Source organism: Lagenorhynchus albirostris, chromosome 17 (assembly GCF_949774975.1).
Source record: "Lagenorhynchus albirostris chromosome 17, mLagAlb1.1, whole genome shotgun sequence".
NCBI classification, from domain to species: domain Eukaryota; kingdom Metazoa; phylum Chordata; class Mammalia; order Artiodactyla; family Delphinidae; genus Lagenorhynchus; species Lagenorhynchus albirostris.
In genome coordinates this window covers 40,101,066-40,117,488 of record NC_083111.1, presented here as the reverse complement: position 1 = coordinate 40,117,488, position 16,423 = coordinate 40,101,066, and the positions used below count along the sequence as shown (strand labels likewise).

Sequence of the window (16,423 nt, the reverse complement as noted above, 5' to 3'; positions counted from 1 at the left end):
ACAAGGCTACCCAAACTATTTTAGGTGTTGTAGGTTTTATGTTCTTTTACCCTGTACATTTTCTTTTAATTGCTTGTGGTAAGCAGAATAATGCCCCCCTCCAAAGATAGTCATGTCCTAATCTGTGAATACATTACCTTACATGGTAAAAAGGACTCTGAAGATATGATTAAGTTAATGACCTTAAGATGGTGATTATCTGGTGGGCCCAATAATCACAGGAGTCCTTATGAGTAAAAGAGGTAGGCAGGAGATTCAGAGGCTGAGAGGGATTTGAAGATGCTACGCTGCTGGGCTTGAAGAAAGAGGAAGGAGCCAAGAGCCAAGGAATCCAGGTGATCCTAGAAGCTGGAAAAGGCCTCGTATCCTTAGGACCTAGCCCAGTACCTGGCATGTATAAGCACTGGATAAATATTTGAAAATTGATTATGCTCCGTAGGAGCAAGCAGTAATGGCATCACGAGATCTCCCCCAGTCTTCATGATAATAGACAATAACTCTGACCAGAATACCCCTTCATTCATTCATTCATTTTCATTCCTTCACACATTTGCTTTTTTTTTTTTTTTTAATTTATTTTTGGCTGTGTTTGGTCTTCGTTGCTGCAAGCAGGTTTTCTCTAGTTGTGGCGAGAGGGGGCTACTCTTCATTGTAGGGCGCAGGCTTCTCTTTGCGGTGGCTTTTCTTGCTGTGGAGCACGGGCTCTAGGCGCGCGGGCTTCAGTAGTTCTGGCACGTGGACTCAGGAGTTGTGGCGCACGGGCTTAGTTGCTCTGCGGGCATGTGGGTTCTTCCCGGACCAGGGCTCGAACACGTGTCCCCTGCATTGACAGGCGGATTCTTGCGCCACCAGGGAAGTCCCTGCTATTATTTTCAAGGTGCAATGCCAGACAATTGGGATAAGAGAGAAATCAAAACAGACCTGGTCTTTCCCTTAATGATGAGGCTAAGTGGTGCCACCTGCTACCCAGGAGCTTCCTTTTCTGTCACACGGTTGTGCCCAGGTATCCAAAGTGATTGATTGTGGGGCGGGGGGGAAACACAAATCTTTGGTGAAAAATCTTGTTTATATTTGCTATGTCATTTAAACATGGATTTGTAACTGGAAGATGTATATGAGAAGGCTGTTTGTAAGCTCATAGTTATAGGATGTAGTTTTAGTAAGCAGCAGGTCACTATATATAAATTCCATCATTCTCTCCCCAAGGAAAAGAAACAGGTACAAGTTAAAGATGATCAGACTGGTAGAGACCAGGCCTGACAGGCTTGACCATGGCTCTCTCAGTCAGGTCAAGACTGTGTGTGACTATTTTCTTCTGATTCCATCAAGTAAAAGAATAAATATGAGATATAAACTAGAAAACTAATAGCATCATAGTATTAAAAGTACAAATATTGCATAAACAAAAAATAGGGGGGAAACATACACGTGTCATCACACTTATACATGCTGAAAACCTCTCTTGTAATCTTGTTTAATATAGAGGCCTCACTCATGTAAAACAAACTCTAAGAAAATCTAAGAAAAGAACGTGGGCTGCATGGTTTTGGAAACTAGATTGCCTTTTGCTGAAGGTTTAAGGTTGCCACATTAAAACATATAACATATAGTATTAACATACAATATAGTATGTCACATTTTACATTATGATATATCATATATCATAGCATATAAGGAAAATATCATAAAGAGCCCCATTTAGTGAGATTATATTTATAAAAGAGGCCTTACATACTCTGGATAATGTTTTTTTTTTTTAAGATAATGTTTTTTTTTTTAATGTAAATGTGTATTTTATTAAAATGAAGGAAGATTCCATAATCATTAGATTTTTAATGAGCTTTTTTTTCCTCGAGACATGACCTGTTTTGTGATTCTCTCTCTTATATTTCTACTTTTAGCATTCAATTCCCAAACCTGGGTTGAAAAAACCTCAGCATTACATATATGAGGAGGGACATCAGAAGTGAGGAGCGGTGACAAGGTCAAGGTCCTGAAGTGCGGCGCTAGGGAACCCTGTCCCCAGGCTCTGCAGCCCAGGGAGCTCAACACCCTGGAAAGCTGGCCAGAGTTCAGCATGCACTCTACTGCCATCCGCTGTCACCGTTGCTTCAGTCAAACAGGGCAGAGACGTGGAGTCTTTGAGATACCTGGAAAATAGTCCAGTCTAATAAGACAAATCCTCTCACTTTGTATAACATAGTATCAGTCATTTGTTCCACTTCCTTACCAACAGCTGGTATTTTAAGATATTAGCCATTTTGATGGTTGGGTAGTCGGTGGTATCTCTTGATTTTATTTTGCATTCTCACGATGACTAAGGTTGAGCACTTTTCACATGTGCTGGTTGGTCATTTGCGAGCCCGGTTTTGGGAGATGCATACTTCAGTTTTTTGCCCATTTTTCCATTGGAATGTCTGTCTTTTCCTTATTGATTTGATGAGTTCTTTATTCTGGATGGAATGCTTTGTCAGATATATGTTTATAAATTTATTCCTCATATTGTAGTTTGTCTTTTCATTCTTATAATGCTATTTTTTGATGAACAGAGTTCCTAATTTCAACGTAAATGGAAAATTTACATTTACTGTAAATATGCATAATTGTAAATTTAATGTAAATAGTGAAGTCCAACTTACCAATGGTCGGTCTTTTCTGGGTCTTAAGACATCTTGGCCTACACCAATGTTATGAACATATTTTCCAATGTTATCTTCTAGAAGCTTTATCATTTAAACTTTCACCTTTAGCTCTACCATCTGCCTGAAATTGATTTTTGTGTGTAACATTAGGGTAAAGATTCATTTTTTTCCCTTGTGATAGTCAATTGAACATTGAGAAACCACCCTTTCCTCCCTGCACTGCATGTCACCCTTGTCATAAATCAAGTGACTGTATACCTGTGGCTCTGTTTCTAGTCTCCCTCCCAATGGTCATTTGTTTATCCTTGGGCCACAGCCGTGTATTTCTTTTGTAATAATAACTATAATAGAAGGAAAGTTACTTTTTAAATCCTACAGATTGCTTTGATTGGACAGTTTGTCTACTGTTCTAACACTCCCAGCAATGTGACAGTGTCTTAATACAAGCTCCCAGGGGACTAATCTGGGTCTTTCTTTCATAATTAAATATTCATGGGACTTACTACCACTACTACTACTACTACTATTACATAGCTAACATCTACATAGCATTTACTATGTGCCAGGCACTCTTCTAAGCACCGTACACACGTTAACTCATTTAACCTTCCCAATAACTCTATGAAATAGGTACTATTATCCCCTCTTACAGATGAGCAAGATACCCCAAACCACCCAGCTACTACGTGGTGGTGCCAGGACTTGAATACAGGCAGTGCGGCTCCAGAGTTTGTGTTCTCAGCCACTGTCCTTTACTGCCTTACTGCCTCTCTTATAGGCAATGTATTTTCTTGTGAACCATGACATGCAGCCAGGCAGTCTCCTAGCCCATGGACCATCAATTATACCAGAGCCATCTGACTGTGGAAGGTCCCCTCTTGCGCCTCTGTCCATTCACTTACTCTTCGGGGTACTGAGTATTCATTTGTAGGTAGGCTGGGAAACTTAGCTTGGTTAAACTCTGCATACACTGTGGCTTGATGTAAAAGCCTTTAATGATATGGCTCCTGTTTTCCTTTCCAACCATCTCCCTCCAAAACCCCCAAATGTACTGTTCTGTGTTCCTTTACTGGATAGTCAGTCAGCTTTGGCCACAAGAAGAGACACAGTAGAGGCTCAGGAAAACAAAGTTTATTATACTCACAGGTCAGAAACAGGAGGCACCCATGCCATTCAGAGCCACATGGGGAAGCACCAGTGTTGGTCAGGAGGCAAAGGGACAGGAGCGAGGGGAGAGCTTAGGCCATGGCCTTTATTAGTTTCTGCATTTCTGCAGGAAAGGCAAGGCAGGGCAGGGTAACAACTTAGGACTGGTTACTTTGAATAATTACAGCAGGCTCTAAGCTATAGGAGTGGTCCCTGGTTGCCTGGTACCTGGTCCTGGGATGACTAAGGCAGAGGAATATTGCTTCCAGTGGGGGTTAAGGGCCAGATGGTGCAGGTATGGCTCTGGATTGGTGAGTTTGCATATCAGAGGCCTGCTTCTGTGTGGGTCCTTTGCTACCTCTAAGAATTGGCTAGTCCCAGCAGGGCAGTCTCTCCCCAGTCTGAAAAAAATTTTAAGATGTTAAAACATCATAATATACAGAATATTAAAAATATATAAACAATATATGTATTCCGTATTCAAACAATTTGTAGTAGCCAATGGCCACGTGCTTCACCTCAGAGCATATATTGTTCCTTGCTTTGATTGCACTTGTCTTGTTTATCTTTAAATCTTAGATCAAATACAGCTCTGTCAGGTCAAAGCCCTGATGACCAGAGATGCGGTTACGAGCTTTCCTCACATCACACCCTAGTGGCTGCAGCACTTTTCAGATTGCTGTAATTATGGTTAATATACCTGTTTCCTCTACTAATTGTCTTACCCTTCTGAGGGGCCAGGGAGTGGGAATGGGTAGAAATGTTGCTTGAATGAATGTATAAATGAATAAGCAAATGAAATAAACCCTCCCTTCCAGAGACAACATTCCACTCTCTACTCTTTTCTAATCTGTACCACAAACCACACCTATAAAATAAGGTAACAGCTCCTTCTTGCCTCCTTTCACTAAAGGTCTGACATCTACCAAGGCCTCTTCCTTGATGAGGCTGGGGTGACTGAGGCAGAAGTAAGGTCCAGGATTTTCATTGCTTAGTTACTGAAATCAGTAATCTCAGTTTTGATATCATAGAATTAATTTATTAGCAAGATAGAATATACATTTGAAGGCACATATTTCAAACTAAAATATTTTAAAATTCCAGTGTTCATAGTTTACCATTATAAACCTATCTTAATGAATTAATCCTTACAAGTGGTAAGCAAAGGATATTATTTCCATTATAAAGTTGTGGAATGAAGCTCAAAGATGCCAAACAACTTGGTGTAAAGTCACAAAGCCAGTAAGTGACAAAGGGCAAAATTCTAATTCAACTCCACGGCTTCTGTTACTAAATTTGGAGCATTTTTCTATTAAGCCACACTGCTCTTCAACTTACATTTATTTCCTCTCAGCTTTTATTGTCAATGTTTACCAACAACAAAAAGGTACCTGTTTCATGCTTGCAAGCACTGTGTTAATGGTCATTTTGAATGCTTCTCAATCTAGGTAAACAGCAGAGCCTTCTCAAAAGGCAGTTTGCTAGGGCAGCAGTATGAAAGAAGTAAGCGAGTATAAACATCTCAAATAGAGAGACTGATCTGCAGAATTATTTCAAGGGCCTATGCATTTCTAAAGAGTATAGGACTTCCCTGGTGGCACAGTGGTTGAGAATCTGCCTGCTAATGCAGGGGACACGGGTTCGAGACCTGGTCTGGGAAGATCCCACATGCCGCGGAGCAACTGGGCCCGTGAGCCATAACTACTGAGCCTGAGCATCTGGAGCCTGTGCTCCGCAACAAGACAGGCCGCAATAGTGAGAGGCCCGCACACCACGATGAAGAGTGGCCCCCGCTTGCCGCAACTAGAGAAAGCCCTCGCCCAGAACCGAAGACCCAACACAGCCAAAAATAAATTTATTTAAAAAAAATAAATAAATAAGGAGGATAGAAAGCACACAGCAGCTTGTAAAGAACCTCTAGGTGAACCTAGGGTCATTATGAAATGACCAAGAGATTTATCAAATGTTTCTATGTAATCAGTAAAATTAAGGATATAATATACAAAGTACAGTGGGTTGGTTTTACAGAAATAGACAAAAGATTATGGGTCTAGTAGAAAATTAAGCACATGATCACAAAGTTTAAACCGTGGAAATATGAACACAAGAGTCAACAGTATATGAAAACCTGTATACCCTTTTATGTATCTAACCAAAATAAAAATAATATTGTACAAAACTACTTTAAAATGATTTTTTAAATGTCTTTTCTCTGTCTTAATTTATCAGCAGGTGAGCCAACCGATCATATTTTTTGAAATTTCCACTTAGATACATTCACACGAATATTAACTTCTTTTATGTAGAATGAGAGTCGTATTTCTTTCATCAGCTTCTGAGTAGGTGGCTTTAAAAATCCATGCTGGTACATTTACTTATCTCTGAGGCTTTTAGAAAGGCATTTCTGTACTGTGACCCTTAAGAAACCAGAGTTTCAAATCCTCAACTTATTAGCCTCCCCTCTTCTCAGTCGTCCTCAAGATTCAGAGAATGTAAAGGATTCAGCTTTAGCAATGGCTGGGGACACCCGCCCCAATACTGTTGTATTCCTAAATGCTATTTCATAAAATACATAAAATAAAACAGGAAAGAGAAACACCAAATGTTTTATTCTATATTTTCAATTCAGTAATATAAACAATATTTACATAGCATTACACTTAAGTATTTACACATTAACATAGAAGGCAGTAAGAAATGTTGCTTTGGGGGTTAATGACCACTATACTTGAAATAAGGTGACTTTCAAGTTCATGGTACACAATGAAAAGGATTATTAAAGAGCATATTGAAGAAAAATAATACCATGGAAGACTATTAGCTACATGGCTCAGGATTTACATTAATTATATTTTGGCTCCTCATATTTTTTTCCTTATTTAAAAAAAAATACTAGCCTACTAACTTATGAAGCCTAAGTTTATTTTCAATAAATCACCTTGTTAACATAACTTACAGTTTGTTATTTACAATCTTTAAACATAATTGAAGAGCAAAGCTTTGGGAGTGCTCTTAAAATGTTAAGTAATGAATAAATGTATAAAAAGCTATACTGAGGAAAATGTCACATATTACAGCTCAATAATGTAAATGATATTAGAGATATAAACATACTTCATGGAAAGAGTATATTGACCTAATAATACAGGTATACAAAGGAATGACTATGTACCATTTCACGAGGTGCCTATTATTCCAATAGTGAATCAGTCCACTGCCAAACAGGGTGAACAATTAAAATGAGGCAAATTGATTCAGCCCATATACAATTTCAAATTTCTAAGTAAACTTGAAAATATTTTCAACATTTATTTAACCATAAAATATGTAAAACAAAATACTGAATTGAAAACTAGGCTTGAAATTGGAATCAAAATTCTTTTTCAGTGTGAGAAAATATAGGCAAATCTAGGCAAATATAGGCAAATTCATAAAATAATCTACAGAGACAAATGATGGGGACTGTTTTGAATATCATTAAAAGAATGTTATGCTGAAAGCAATATTTAGATTTTTTTTTGTCCCATTGTCAGAGCTATCTAGTCTATAAGCTGGTGAATTAAATACCATGCATAATAGGAAAATAATATTTTCCACTGTATCACACTACATGTTCACAAAGCAAGTTATGTATCTACAAGTTATAAAAATAAATCTTTCTGTAGATTAAAAAATAAAAATAGAATAATTTGTATTACAAGTTTTAAAAAATATGGCAAACTAACCTGATAATCATGACTTTGTTTTTGCCATGATTATAATTGTCTTTATCTATTCAATAAATTAAATCAGAAATCTTTGATCCACCAGTGTTTTGGATGCCAAATTCTTCTGTCCTACTGTATTACGAATAAATCTAAAAATCTGAAAAAAAGTAAAACAATTCAGAAGGAAAAAAAATATATATAAAGGAAATTAATTGTGCACATCAATTAAAATATCTAAATTAAACTAGCTAATTCTCTCAACTATTTATTTTCATGTATCAGACATCTGAATTCCATGGCAATACACAAAATTATTTCAAGACTATTATCATCTTTCATAATACTGAAGCAGTGTGCGTCCCTATTCAGAATATATTTTTATAAATTAATAATACAAATCCCCTTAGGTTCACAGGAATATACTTTTAAATATTTGGCAAGACAAGTTTCCTCTAGCTCTAAAAGCTATGGAAACGTCAAAAGAACTGTTAGGAACAGAATTTGTTCTAATTCTAGATCGCTATCAAAAACTAATATATCTTATTAACTCATATACTTCTTTGACATAGTGGGGAATATCTGGGTGTTATGAATACTAACATTTCTAGAACAAATTTGGTTTTTCTTGAAGTCTCCATTTCAGGCTCCACACCCATCCACGCAATTGTTTTCTAATCCAAGCAGATAGGGGATGTGTGAGAGTTACAAGTTAAAGTGGCTGAGCCTCGAGCTACATCTCAGAGCTTGCCTTTTTGTTACAGTAACATCTGGTGCACAGGGTGAATGGGACTCTAATTACTGCTCACTGCTGGCATGTAGGAGAGATGGGTAATTTAAATGTCTTCCTATTAGGTTCCTTCCACATTTGCTCAAGCAACTTATGCCTTCCCCGAGACCTCAGTACTTCATTGAACCTGAAGGAAAGTGTAGAATGAACCTCGTTGAAATGTTTTTCCTTTTTTTGGCAGGGCGAATCATATTCTAAATCTTTATAAATTCCTAGTGAGAGTATACATTGTTACTCTCTGCTATAAAAATAAATATCTACTTCTAACATACTTCTTTTAAATGAAACCCAGAAAAAATTCTTAAATTTACCTCTTGCTGTAGGTACGTAAGGAAGGATGCTAAAATAAAATTTTGGCAAGCCAAATCCACAACACAGAAGAACATCAGATCATAAATAAGAAGAGTGGCTTCATTTCCATAATACAGAACACTGCTGAAAGAATAACTTTCATCTATCAAAAAAAAGCAATTTGTAAGACATAAATTAGAAATTTAAAAATAGAATAAACCTGTGATAAATTTCTGGTGATAAAACTTGGATATTTAAAAACAACTAGTTACTATAATACTTCATGGCTATTGTATGTCAATTATACCTGAATTTAAAAAAAGAAAAAAATACTTCATGGTTTACAAAAAATAATGGGTATTAAAATTTGCTAATCTAAAAGGTTAATCAAAGAACTCTGCTCATAAAAAGCAGTTTTATTATTTGCACCAAGGGTTGTAATTGCTAGTAGTTTAAGTATACAGTCAATATCTTTCAATGATCAGGTAATGAATATCCCTTCTCTATTTGTTTATATAACTAAAGGCTAAAGAATCTTAGAAAGATTCTCTGAGATAGATTAAGTTTAAAAAGCAAAACACACTTTTCTGTACAGCAGAGAATTAACACAGCATTGTATATCAACTATACTTCAATTAAAATAAATAAATGAAAAGCAAAACAAAACCAGCAAGGACTAGAATAGTGTGCTATAATTTATGTCTCAAGTAGTCCCCTAAGGTTCTTCTCTGAGACCTTTTCTCTTCTCACTCCCCAAGTAGGGGTTCATCCTTTTTGGGATGTGAACACCCTTTTAAGATTCTAATGAAAGCTACAGACCCTTTCACGAGAGGAAGTGGGGGAAGTACACATATACAAATCTTGCACACAATTTCAGGGAGGTACAGAGAATCACTTCAGTGATTCAGCTGCCCATGGATACCCAGTTAGGACCTCCTGTTTTATACAAGAGGACATCTGGCTTGCTGTTAACATTCTTTTTTGATCAGGGAGTTAGTTATAGGAATATATTCAGTTTGTGAAAATACACTGGCCATTAAGCTATATCCTTACAAGATATGCACTTCTGTACATATAGTTGTATACATATTTTTAAAAAATAAACAAGCCAGCAATATACACTCTTCGTGGGTGACCTTTCACTGCCATCGCTCCAGCAATGATCTCATTTGATGAGACTCCCCAGCTTACTGTGTGCCTTTACTTTCTCCTAAGATCCAGTCCCCCAGTTCCTTACATTTAATGGCTTACTGGACATCTCTTCCTAGATGTCCCAAAGGTACCTCAAGACACAACATATTCAAAACCAAATTCATCCTCTTTCCTTCAAAACCTGGTCCTCCATCTGCACTTCCTGTCTCAGAGAAGGGTGGCACCACCACCAACCACCTAGTCACAAAAGCTGGAAATCCGGATGATTTTTGACTACTCTTTCTCTCCTACGCTCTTTTCCTTAACATCTCTGGCAATCTTTTCTTCTTCTTTATCCTCATCACTACTGCCTTAGCTCATATTCTCCTAATTTCCCAATAGAGATGAAGAAATTGTTGATGATGATTGTATTATTATTATTATTAGAAACGGTAACATCATTTTTCTGAGTGCCTACCCATACCAGGTTCTTTACACAATGATTACACATGTGTAAATGCAACAACCTTTAGAAGGTTATACTTAATTTTATAGAGAGGGCATTAAAGTTCAGAAAGGGTAAACAACTTTCTCAAGTGCACAAAACTAGTAGTCAGATTTTGAACCCAAGACCAGAAAACTTTATTGTGAAAGCTATATTCTTAATGACTAAGTTATAATGACTAAGCTATATTCTTTAATATGAAAGCTATGTTCTTAACGACTAAGTTATATTGTTATAGTCTTACATCTGTTTAACTCAACCTATTCACTACTGCCAGAATAATTCTTCCAATTTATAAATCAGATACACTGAAGGCCTTCTGATGACATCCATGTTCATTAGCAGTGGTTTCCAAATTGTTCTGATCATGTATCCTTATCAGAATAAAATGCTGAGCATGCATCCCATAATAGGCGTAGTTTATTAATTACTACTACATATAATTTTTCCAAAAAATAAATTAAAAATGATGGAATTGCAAATATACAAATAGACTTACCCACTTCATTCGAGGCTTCGATCATAAAGTTCCTTAAGTGTATAATACCCTTTCCCCCTTCTGTACAAACGTCTTCACCTCTCTTACCTGGACCCTCCTGTTTGACAACACCACCTTATTTTTTAAGACCCAGTTCAAACTTCACCATGTTGCCTCTCTGGTTTCACCCTGTATCTAGTTAGATTTTCTACTTTCCTTTCTGCACCCAGTGCAACCTGTATCTGCACAGACTTCTATCCCAGCATCACTCCACTCACCCAATCACATGCCTACTTTCCACAGTCTACTAAACAAGATGCCCAAGAGAGGGACCATTAGTCTGTGTATCCCAGGACTGACAATATGTGACACTCAATAACACAAGGGTAAGTGATATCTAGGCCAGGACACTGGTTATACCATTTCCATTCTTCCCAAGCCACACAAGAGGTTATCAGTCACATTGACAGTGACATATATACTTCCTTTTTAATGATAAAAAAACATGTTTAGTCACTATTCCTGTCACACAGATACATGCAATTCTTAAGAAGTTGGATAAAATGAAAAATTAAATGTTAAAGATAAATCATGAACATTATTCTTAAGTGTTTCGTAAGTGTGCCACTGAATGAACAGTCCAATAAAATCTGAACTTTATGTATCTCTTCCATGTCTACCACTGATTTTGTTTTGTTTTGTTTTGGCCGTGCTGTGTGGCATGTGGGATCTTAGTTCCTTGAACCAGGGATTGAACCCATGCCCCCTGCATTGGGAGTGTGGAGCCTTAACCACTGGACCACCAGGGAAGTCTTGTTTGATTTTGAAATTCAGCTTTTTTTTACTTTCTTGTAGAATAATTATCTTTTATATATTTGTTTCTTGCTATCGATACATGACATAATAAAACGGGACACAGAAAACTACTATAATTCCTTGAAGTTAACTAAGTTCATTATGTTTCCTATATAAAAGTATAAAATCAAAAGACAGGAATTACAAGCATGTTTTTTCAAACTTGGAAAATAATAATCAAGTTCAGCAAAGGCATCTGAAGGGTACCATTGTAAAAGATGCTTTTGTCCATTGGTTCCATGAATTCCATTCCAAGAATTCTTTCAAGAAGCAATTTATCTTTTATAAAGTAGTCCATTTCCTTATGAACCTAATATAAAAAACAAGAGTCATTTCAAAAATAGCAGTGAAATGAATGCTTCCCAATTTTTGTAAAATCAGGAGAGAAAAAGAAAAATGAATAGGACACAAAGAAAATCTGTTCTTTAAAGACAATTTACTACACTGGACTTTATAACAAAATACTCTAGGAATGTTTTAAATTTTAAATGCTATTAGTAGTACTCAGGACTAGATATACTGAAAATCAATTTATAACAAGCTTTTTAGGAATACAATCATAGCATATTTCTACAATAAATAATTGATAATATTTGTTAAGTAACAAAATTCCAGTACAGACATATTTTAAGGTAATCATCATGCTAATAGACAGGTAAAAATCTTTTCCTTTTATATAACTTAACTCCATTCCTAAGCCACAGTATTAGTTTTTACAGCAAAAACAAACAAACAAACAAAAAACCCCACAAGGCATAAGTCCACTGACTTGGTTGACTGAAGAAATAATTGACACTCCTCGTTAACTTTTTTAAAATTGCATTTTGATTCTAGCTTAAAAATAAATGATGATACATACATGATCGATGAAAGAGCCAAGAAATTTATTCATAGTATGATATGCTTTTATACTCTGCTCAAAAGTACTTCCTGATGAACTCAATAGTCTAGCAGGGCCATTTTTCTAACGTGAAAAAGAGACAAAGATAAATGCAACATGCCTTGCATCCTTGGTATCTAAATAACATGAAATACTGACAAAATATATGTGAATTGTACTTTATACAAACCCTTGTTAGTGTCTCATGGATTCTGTCATACTGTTGTCTCATTTGGCTAGAAATAGCAATTTGAAAAGTTTGACCATCTGTATTGGGTATCAAACCTCTTTGGCTACACAAATTTTCCTGAAAAGTTAAAAAATTTAAATTAAGATCAAGATTATGAAAATTTTGCCTATCTTAAAAAGAAAATACAATATTTAACATTACAAGATTTGGAAGCCAACTGAAATTGTACTGAACTATTATATTTGAGACAATGAGAGTCCAACAGTATTCAAGGTTCCCACTCCCCTCTAGGTTTTACTAATTTCTATTTCGTCATACTTCCTTGCAGGTGCTGTATCATCTCCTTTACTCTGCCTACTTAAAAAAAACCTCATACTAAGTTCACTGTATATTGATATTCTTAGCTTTTTTTTTTTTTTAAAAGGCTTCAAATGCTTGGCTTTTTATTTATTTATTTATTTATTTATTTATTTATTTATTTATTTATTTATGGCTGTGTTGGGTCCTCATTTCTGCGTGAGGGCTTCCTCCAGCTGCGGCAAGCGGGGGCCACTCTTCATTGTGGTGCGCGGGCCCCTCACTATCGCGGTCTCTCTCGTTGCAGAGCACAGGCTCCAGACGTGCAGGCTCAGTAGTTGTGGCTCACAGGCCCAGCCGCTCCGCGGCGTGTGGGATCCTCCCAGACCAGGGCTCGAACCCGTGTCCCCTGCATTAGCAGGCAGACTCTCAACCACTGCGCCACCAGGGAAGCCCATTCTTAGCTTTTTTATAATTAATTTATTGCTCTTTAATAAATGACAAGAAGTCTAGTCTTAGAATTAGCTACTTTTATAAATGGTCTTTTTTGTTTTCTAAACACTTTAATATGCTTCCTTAATTAATTCCAATAAAAAAGGTAGTGATACATGACCCAATGGTTAATGTTATAGACCAGATATCTATTTCGTCTTTTTTAAATTATTATTATTATTTTTACATCTTTATTGGAGTATAATTGCTTTACAATGGTGTGTTAGTTTCTGCTTTATAACAAAGTGAATCAGTTATACTCAAGTCTCTTTGACATGACTTGAATCCTGAGAACCATATGCCTGTCAGTTTGCCCTACCCCCGACCTAGCCAATTCTCATAGATGCTTTAGGGTTCAGCATAAGTATTCTTGCCTCCATTCTCAATTTTATTTGCCTACTCTGGAGCTTAACACTCTCCTCCTTTATCTAAACCTAAGCTGGAAACATAATATAACACTTGGTTTTCTACTGACTTAAAGGCAGTCTATGTGTAGTGAATTTCTCTATTTTAAAAAAAAAATTTTTTTTTCCTGATTAAAAAAGCACATGCTGCTACAGATAATTTATAAAATATGGAGAAATACAAAAAAAGAAAAAAAATCACCTATAATCTGAACACCAAGAGATACAGGTATTTTAAGGTATTTCATTTCCAGTTGTTGTCTAGGCATATACATATAGATGGCATAAAACTGGGATCGTACTGATTTCTTTTTCACTTAACATTATATCCTCAGCAACTCCCCATGTCATTAAATGTTCTATAAAACATGATTTTTAATGTTTACCTAGGGTTTCATTGTATAGGTAAACCAATTTACTTAATATTCTCCCATTTTTACGTATTTTTTGCCCTTATAAATTAAGCCCTGTGATGAAGATCCTGAACCTAAGTAGTTTTTCACATTGCTAATTATTTCCTTGAGTTAGATTAATAGAATCAGTAAGTCAAAGATAATGAACTCTTTATTTTTTTTATTTTTGGCTGCATCAGGTCTTAGTTGCGGCACGCTGGCTCTTCCTCGTGGTGCGTGGGCTTCTCTCCAATTGTGGCATGCAGGTTTTTCCTCTCTCTCGCTGTGGTGTGTGGGCTCCAGAGCACATGGGCTCTGTAGTTTGCGGCATGCGGGCTCTAGTTGAGGCACGTGAGCTCAGTAGTTGTGGCACGTGGGCCCAGCTGTCCCGCGGCATGTGGGACCCTAGTTCCCTGACCAGGGATTGAACCCGTGTCCCCTGCACTGTAAGGCGGATTCTGTACCACTGGACCACAAGGGAAGTCCCAAAGATAATGAATTCTTAAAAAACTCTTGCCAAATGCTTTCCAGCGTTTGTAAAAATGTATTCTGAGACGAGTGCCCATTTCACCCTGTCCTTGATTCTACTAACTACTAGCTTTTTTAAAACAAGTTTGGTAATTTGAAGAAAGTAAAAATGTTGTTTTTACATTCATTTCTTTTATGATTTATGAGGTGAATATTTTTTAGACGTTTATTAGTCTCTTCTGTTTATTTACATATTAAAAAAATCTTTTTGTCCTTTTTCCATGGGAGTTTTTTGTTTTGTTCTGTTTTGTTTTTGTTTTTTGGCCACGCTCTGCGGCATGCAGGATCTCAGTTCCCCAACCAGGGATTGAACCTGTGTCCCCTGCAGTGGAAGTGTGGAGTCTTAACCACTGGACCACCAGGGAAGTCCCTCCACTGAGGTTTTAACTTAATTTGCTTACTGATTTATATGACTTTCAATAGCTATCAATATGTTTGTCATATTTACTATGAGAATTTTACCCCATGTCTTTTATTAATATAATTGTTGTCTACACAAATGTTCTACATTAATAAAGTAAAATCAACAAATGTTACTTTTTTGATGCTTTCTGTATTTTATGCTTAGATTGTCATCTCCCAATCTGAAATATTCTTTTCTAGGTTTTCATAGTTTCATTTTTAAATTTAACCTTTCAGTCCAGGTATAATTTCTAATAGTTAACCAACTGATTCAGTTCAATGTATTAAACAAATTGTTCTTCTCTGAGATGTTATCATCTATTAAGTTCTTGCAAGTCACAGGTATAGTCCCTTAATCAATAAATCCTCTTGGTTTTTCCTCTTAAGTACATATTTTTCTTTTTAAATTTTCTTATGGAAGTTTTCTAATATACATAGTAGAAAGAAGAGTAAACCATCCATCACCCAACTTCAACAATTACCAACATTTTACCAATTTTCATCTATCCTCCCAACTTTTTTCTTTTAAAGCAAACCCCAGATACCATGTTATTTCATCTGCAAATACTTCTGTATGTATCTCTAACCAATAAGACCTTGAAAAAAAATGCCATTTTCACACCTAATAAAATTAATCTTTCCTTAATATAATTTAGTATTTAGTCTATTAAATCTCCAAGATTTTTCCCAAAGATTTTTTTATAGTTGGTTTGTTTGAATCAGGATCCAATCAAAGTCTACATATTGTATTTGATTATTTTTTTTCTTAAATTTCTCTTATATCTAACAGTCTTCTTCCACCACCACCACCACTTCTCCTTTTCTCTTCATGCCTTTGATTTGTTGGAGACACTGGGTCGTTTGTCCTGTGAGACATCCTAACATTTTGCATCTGGCTAATTGCTTCCTGTGGTATTATTTTGTCTCTATCCCCTCTATTTCCTGTAAACTGGTGGTTAGATCTAGAGGCTTGATTACATTCAGGTTCAATTTTCTTAGGCAAGAATATTTCATGGGTGATATTATGTACTTCCCTACTGCATCATAACAGGAAGTGCATAATGTCAGTTTTCCTAACTTTTACTTGTAGTAAGGTTGGGCCAGTGTGTTCAGATTATATCAACCTGATTCCTCATTATAAAGTTCCCTGTCATCCTTCACTTAATTTTTAGCATCCATTGATGACTGTAGCCTATAGGCATTAATCCATTAGTCATTACAAAATGGTGATTTTCTAACTTAGAATTCCTTTTACTTTCTTCCAACAGAAAGATCTTTCCCTCATGAATTATTTGG

General features: G+C 36.2%; 1 protein-coding gene across 7 annotated transcripts in view; it reads right to left on the bottom strand.

The window, feature by feature from the left end:
• Positions 1 to 3,757: 3,757 nt before the first annotated feature.
• The window catches only part of TMEM67 (transmembrane protein 67), a 46,273-nt gene continuing 33,607 nt past the window's right edge, over positions 3,758 to 16,423 (bottom strand). For 5 of the 7 annotated variants that reach the window (XM_060128089.1, XM_060128085.1, XM_060128084.1 and 2 more), the window contains 6 exons: positions 12,613 to 12,729; positions 12,402 to 12,506; positions 11,750 to 11,852; positions 8,594 to 8,736; positions 7,514 to 7,652; positions 3,758 to 4,189 (listed from right to left, as the gene is read on the bottom strand). In XM_060128089.1, coding sequence (XP_059984072.1) covers positions 7,572 to 7,652; positions 8,594 to 8,736; positions 11,750 to 11,852; positions 12,402 to 12,506; positions 12,613 to 12,729 — 549 coding nt within the window. In that variant the 3' untranslated portion in view covers positions 3,758 to 4,189; positions 7,514 to 7,571. The other 2 variants (XM_060128083.1, XM_060128088.1) reach the window with 2 other exon arrangements.